The 7,349-nt window shown below is 40.8% G+C and overlaps 1 protein-coding gene across 1 annotated transcript; it reads right to left on the bottom strand.

The window, feature by feature from the left end:
- Positions 1-5,537: 5,537 nt before the first annotated feature.
- Positions 5,538-6,494, bottom strand: LOC142432134 (olfactory receptor 7A5-like). Its single transcript, XM_075537243.1, has one exon. It carries the CDS (start codon positions 6,492-6,494, stop codon positions 5,538-5,540), a length of 957 nt encoding a protein of 318 aa, XP_075393358.1.
- Positions 6,495-7,349: the final 855 nt, after the last annotated feature.

The following is a 7,349-nucleotide window of genomic DNA, read 5'->3' as shown; positions in this document are numbered from 1 at the left end:
CTTGGATTATTTTCTTTATACTGAAATCTTGTTAAAAATTTTGAGCATAAATTTTGTAAACTTGCTCTTATTACATTGTGAAAAGAACTGTTGGTATATTCAAGGATTGGAAATGTCTTTCAGAACCACACTGAAAACCATTTCAGCTAAGCACACTGATATCTCTTCTATCATCTGAAAGATGGTAGAATCAAGAAGACTTAATTATTGTCTTCCTGTTCATGACTAATCTTCTGCCATCTACATAGTAGGAATTTTTGTTGTAGTGGTTAGTTGAAGATCATTAGTTTTAAGACTTCTCTACACCTCAATTTGTTTAGCACAGATATGCATACCCCTTCTTGGCTTCAATGACACTACTGGACATTTGTCTTTTTGTTTCAAAAGAACCCGGTGCTCTCCAGTTATGCTTGACCACAAAATTATCTCCACCAAAGCCTCTGCCTCACGTTTGTCCTTGAGTTTCTCACTGCAATCTGATCAGCATCTCACATAATTACATTTGAAACTCATGGCTTTCATGATCCTGGAAAATACAGTGCCCTATATTTCCTCTGGAGCACAGGAAGTAGCTCTGTTAAGTTTTGACCTACTTCAACGGCTGTAATTTCAGGCCTATTCACTGCTCAGAGGGCAAAACATGAGATAATATCCTCCCATTAAGATTATAGCTTTGTGGGAATAGAACTATGTGCTCATATCTAACTGTTAAAAATTAAGGTTGCAGATGCACATTGGGCCTCCACTCAAGTATTCCTTTAACACTAGAACAGTTTGTTCTAACAATCCTGTATTCTGTGATCTCATCTTCCCAACATGATTGCTGAAGACAAAATGGGTGCATAAGCAAATGTGGTGAAAAAAGTTGATGGTGTCCGTCTATAAAAATATATAGCATCTGGGATCTTAAATGCTTGAAGATAAATCCATCTAGCTCAGAAGTAACAAAGCCCACACGGAAGAAGCACACAAGCATATGTGATCTTGTGCTGTCGATGGGATCAGGTATAAGGCATCTAAGACCCAGAATAAAATCATACCCAAGTTGAATTGGGGGTGGGGGGGCATGGACATGAAGTGGAAACCCAATATTCATTTGTAGACAATTAGACATCCCCTCACAGAGGGGTCAAAGGAAAGAGATGAGTCAGTCAGGGTGCAGCATAGCACCGATGAAACACACAACTTTCCTCTAGTCCTTTGGTGCTTCCTTCACCATAATCATGATCTCAATTGTACCTTACAAATCAGATCAGACAAGAACATGCACACTGCTACAGATAAGAGTTCATGACACAGGGAATCCAGGATAGATAAACCCTTCATAGCCAACAATGAAAGTAGAAATACCAGGAGGATCAAAGGAGGGTAGGGAAAGAAAGGATTAATTGATCACAAGGATTAATGTAGAAAATCCTCCCAGGGGGATGATTAATGGAAATTGGATGAGGGGCGACGGAGGACAATGTAAGATATGGAAAAATGATCCATAACTTATCAAGAGTTAGTGAGGGAGGAAGGAGGGGATGGGGAAGAAATGCGGAGCAGATATCAGGGGCTCAATGGGAAGAGAAGGCTTTGAAAATGATGGTCCTAGCATGTGTGCAAATGTGCTTGACTCACTGGAGGAATGTGTGAATTATAAGAGGTATACGAGTATTTTAAAATTATATTTAAAAAATAAAATGAGCATCAGAGTTTGGGTTTAAGAGATAAAGAATATGATAGTGAAAACGATGATTTTTCTTATCCAAGGCAGCTAGTGAAATCTGAGTGAAGTTCACAGCTCGGTGATTTCAAATAACTAATTAAAAATGTCATTTTACTGAACGTTGGTGTTTGAATAATTCTTATTGTTGTTGTTATAGAAAAATTACAAATACAGTAAAAATTTTTCCCACAAACCACACACTTAGTTGTGTATCATTATCACCTCTATCCAGATTTGCATATTAACCATTTACACCACTTTCCTGCTCAGTATAATACCATATGATTGATGTGATGTGGTGTGGTGAGATATAATGAAGCATACAAAAGTAGAAAAGCCAATCTACGATGCCATACCATAACATCTACCGTGTTGTATGAACTTTTCCAGAGCAGGTGGTATATGTAGACCAGCACCATCCAGTTCTCCAGATCCAGAGTTGTGGAGGCTGATGCTGGCAGACTCCATCAGTGTCTTAGACTCATCCTTTTCCTGTGCCTTCAATTTTCATCATTCCTCTTTCTTCTGGATGAGGAGACATCAATTCATAGAGCTCAGCTGACTTCTCATTAGCTTTGAGAGGCTACAATTACTACTCATCAAAGAAAGGCAAGAGTATTAAAATTTGATTGCTGTTTTCAGTGTTGTCAACAAGACTTGTCATGCAATAATTGATCAAATGCATTAGTTGAATGAACGAAACAAAATTTCAAGTATTTTTACAAAAATATATTGCTTTTAAAAAAGATGTGATTACCTCACTCAGGGCGATTACATCACCATTGGGCCTGAGATCCCATCATGAAATAAGCGTTGTCTGAATCACTGGCTCATAAAGTGTTACAGACACAGCAGCATTGCTTAAATAAATAGAGGTTGAATATACAACTTGGCATGAGCGAGATGTGCAGGTAAAAGTGAGCTGTATGAAGAAGTGGCTCAAGGTCTTATGGTCTCCACTTCTGTCAGACTACCTTCTTTCTCCCGGTTTACACCTACGGCCTCGTGAAGAGCTGCTTATGATTGGTTGGCTGAAAAACAGGAATCTGATACTTGGTTCATAGAGACTTCCTCACTTGAAAGTAGCATTGTAGCCCCTCACTGGGACCTACTATGGTAAAGCAAGATGATGGTTCTGATCCCCCAGGCTCAGGGAGCCTTTTCCTTAAGCTGTTTCCTTCTGCCTAAGAGATTTTCATAATTAAAAAAAATCATTTTATGGGGGCTCATATAACTTATCACAATCTATACATACATTCATTGTGTGAAACACATTTTTACATTTGCTGCCCTCATCATTCCCAAAACATTTGCTTTCTACCTGAACCCATGGCATCAGGTTCTCATTGTCCCCCCCTCCCTACCCTCCCTCATCAACCCTTGATAATTTATAAATTATTATTATTTTGTCATATCTTCCACTGTCTGACATCTCCCTTCACCCACTTTACTGTTGTCCATCCCCCATGGAGGAGGGTTATCTGTAGAGCCTTATAATCGGCTCCCCCTTTTCACCCATCTTCCTTTGACCCTCCTGATACCGTCATTCTCACCACTGGTCCTGAAGGAATCATCTGTCCTGGATAACCTGTGTTTCAAGTTCCTATCTCTACCAGTGGTCTAGCTGGATTTGTAAAGTAAAATTATGATCATGTAGTGCTACTATACTGCACCAGACTGGCTTATCTCCTCCCCACAACCCTTCTGTAAGGGAATGTCCACTTGCGTACGGATGGGCTTTGGATCCCCACTCTGCACTGCCCCTCATTCACAATGATATGATTTTTTGTTTTTGATTCCTGATACCTGATCTCTTCAACACTCCATGATCATACAGGCTGGTGTGCTTCTTCCAAGTGGGCTTTCTTGCTTCTCAACTAGATGGCTGCTTGTTTACCTTAGAGCCTTTAAGATCCCAGATGCTATATATTTTGACAGCTGGGCACCGTTAGCTTTCTTCACCACATTTGCTTATGCACCTATTTGTTTTCAGTGATTGAAAAAAAAAGAAGATAAGTGGGTAGGGGGCGAACAGGATACTAACCCACCCAAGGGGAGAGTATAGTTTACATCTCCACAGGGAAAGAGGGACCAGACTTCAACCCAGCTTTCCAAGATGTGAATGCAATGTTTGGGTATGAAGCAGGGAACCAGTATAATGGTCTGAGGGGCCAGCCCCAATCCCAACTACATGGACAGCTGCCCCTTCCCCCAGAAGAATTTACTTCAGAGGACAGTACTGAAGCTACAGCTCAGGGAGAGGGACATGTCTGATCAGAGCACAAGGGAGTTACTGAGGAGGGAGGAAAAGAGAGAGGAACACATCCTGGCCCACCAAACCTTGAGGACAATATCCCTGCTCAGAGCAGCCAATACACAGAGAGGACCATGTGGCCGCATCCACTATGAGACAGTACATCCCTCTCTAACCCATAGCCCTACAGGGGACAACACTGGAGACACAGTGTGGGAATTGTGTCTGATCTGACCCTACCCCCACCACAGAAAGTCAAAACACATGCAACAGAACAGCAAGGGGGCAGAGCAAGGAAGTCCCAAAGGAATACCAAAAGTAGACTTTGGGGCCAGGCCTTGGCACCCCATCAGACATGACCAGAAAACATTCCTAAAGATCAACAAACAGACCTTGAACTATTACAGACTTTTCTTTTCTTGTCATTGACTTTTTGTTGTTGTTTTGTTTCTTTTGTTGCTTTGTTTTTCTCTGCCTTGTTTTTGTGCATATTATAACATTTGCAGGTCTATCGAGATAAGATAGGCTAGATAAACAATCTTGAGGAGAAAACAGCTTGATCAAGGGTTCTGGGGCCACAAGGGAGAGGGGGGGGTGGGGGAAAGGGAGTGGTGTTAACAAACGCAGAGAAAAGGGAACAATAAGTGATCCACAGTCTGTGGCAAGGAGGGTACAAGAGGCCTGGTAGGGCTTGATCAAGGGTAATGTAACCGAGAGGAATTACTGAAACCCAAATGAAGGCTGAGCATGATAGTGGGACAAGAGGAAAGTAAAAGGAAATAGAGGAAAGCACTAGGAGGCAAAGGGCATTTATATGGTGATGAGGAAATAGAACTATGTGCATATATTTATAGGATTGGTATTAAGGTAGCAGATGGACATTGGGCCTCCACTCAAGCACCCCCTCAATGCAAGAACACTTTGTTCAATTAAACTGGCATTCCGTGATGCTCACCTTCCTGACATAATTGCTGAAGACAGATGGGTGCATAAGCAAATGTGGTGAAGAAAGTTGATAGTGCCCACCTATCAGAAGATATAGCATCTGGGGTTTTAAAGGCTTTAAGGTAAACAAGCGGCTATCTGGATGAGAAGCAACAAAGCCCACCTGGCAGAAGTACCCCAGCCTGTGTGATTTCGAGGTGTCGAAGGGATCAGGTAGCAGCCATCAAAAAAATATCATTGTAAAGGAAGAGAAATGCAGATTGGGAACCTAAAGTCCATTTGTAGGCAAGTGGCTAGTCCCTTACAGAAGGATTACGGGGAGGAGACAAGCCGGTCCGGGTTAAGTGTAGCAACTATGAAACACAATTCTCTTCTAGTTCTTAAAATTGCCTGTTAAAGGAAAATTGGGTTAAAGAAAATGTATTTTTAATGAAATACAATGAAGTAATTTTATATTATGTCTTAAATTTTTAATATTATGTCTTAAAATTAATGAGATTGAATTATGTACATAATCACATTTATGAACGAGGAAAGTATAATACAGATATTTATTATTTTGAATTTTGTTTTTCACAAGTAGTTCTCTACACATCATGATGAATTTTTGTGATATAGGATTGTTTCTCAGCTGAAAAATGTTCTTAGGGCTTGTTTTATGTCTTTATTTCTAAGGCTATAGATAAAAGGATTCAGCATGGGTGTGGCTACAGTGTACATCACTGAGGCTATTGCAGTGGACCTGGAGTTTTCAATAACCGCAGAACTAAAATAAACCCCAAAAGCTGTGCCATAGAACAAGGAAACAATAGACAGGTGAGACACACACGTGGAAAAGGCTTTATATTTGCCCGCAGATGATGCAATTTTCAAAATGGAGGACACAATCTTCGTGTAAGAGAAAAGGATCCCAGTGAGCGGAATAGCACCAAAAAGTCCAGTTGTTAAATACATGACTAAGTCATTGAGGAATGTGTCAGAACAAGCAAGTTGGACGACCTGATCAAGTTCACAGAAGAAATGGGAGATTTCCAGTTCTGTACAAAATGACAGTCGTAAAACTATTAAACCATTTAATAGAGAGACCAGAAATGACAGTACCCAGGAGGCCAGAAGCAGGAGACCACAGAATCTTGGGTTCATGATGACTGTGTAGTGCAGTGGGTGACAGATGGCCACAAACCGATCATAGGCCATCACTGTCAATAGGAAATTGTCTAAGCCCCCAAAAAGCATGAAAAAATACATCTGAATGATGCAGTCTTCATATGTAATTACTTTGGTCTGCATCTGGATGTTCAGTAGCATCTTTGGGACAGTGGTGGAGGTAGAACAGATGTCAGCAAAGGAGAGGTTGGAGAGGAAGAAGTACATGGGTGTGTGGAGGTGGGAGTCTGTGGTGATGGCCAGGATGATGAGCAGATTCCCAGTGAAGGTGACCAGGTACATGGAGAGGAACAGTCCAAAGAGGAGGGGCTGAAGCTCTGCCTCTTCAGAAAGCCCCAGAAGGATGAATTCTGGAATCTGAGTGTGGTTTCCTGGATCCATGTAGCTGATGAATCTACTAGGAATGAGAAAAAGCATTTTTCAAACTCTACTATGAGCTGATAACAACAGTTTGAGGAATATATAGTTGTTTATATTTTAAATAGCTAATTAATTAATCCCTATTTATATCTATATATTTCACGTTCTTCAATCCCATGTGCTCAATTTTGTAATTTATGCTCTAACAGTTTTCCTGTTAAGTTTTCTAATAATATCTTTTTCCTAAAGAAGTATATTTCTCTACAAATTCATTAAGACATTCATTCAGCACATGTGTTTGACCAATTATTTTTTGCCAAGTGTTCTTGATAGTTGTGGGAACCTCCGTGAAAAGATAAAAATCCTCTCCCTTATTTGATATGAACAACAGAAGGTGCAACTATTGGGCTCTTCCCTTACAGAGGTAGGAAGAGTGAAGGAAGTTGAAAGACACATGGAAACAATTGGTCCAATGGACTCATGGAGCATTCAAGCATCAGTCATGCCTGGAACAGGACCCTCCCCCCTGTGCCAATACTCATCTATGTAAGTTCAAGAGGGCAACACATGCCCAAGAACAACATTCAGAGTGTTATGGAGGAAGGAGGAATGGAAACAGGAAACAAAAAAGAGACAGCGGGTTAAGTTATGGTACATCAGGGAATTGCAGTGGACAAGTCAAATCCCAATGTGTGTGATTTTTTCAGTGCTGGTTGGGTTTGTAAACCTCTTAATTCACAGTAGGAAGGAAGGAAGGTATATAGGAAAAATAAATGCATTTTATACAATTACTTCTGATAAAGAGGCTTAGAGCAGGAAACCTGAATGCAGTTTGGGTGCTAGTCACGAGAAGAACACATTGTACAGAGATAGTGCCTCTGCTCCCCCCGACACAGGAGTATTCCTCACCCC

The sequence above is a fragment of the Tenrec ecaudatus genome, chromosome 1 (genome assembly GCF_050624435.1).
Source record: "Tenrec ecaudatus isolate mTenEca1 chromosome 1, mTenEca1.hap1, whole genome shotgun sequence".
Classification (NCBI taxonomy): domain Eukaryota; kingdom Metazoa; phylum Chordata; class Mammalia; order Afrosoricida; family Tenrecidae; genus Tenrec; species Tenrec ecaudatus.
Note: the sequence above shows the minus strand (reverse complement) of the source record. Positions and strands in the feature narration are given on the sequence as shown.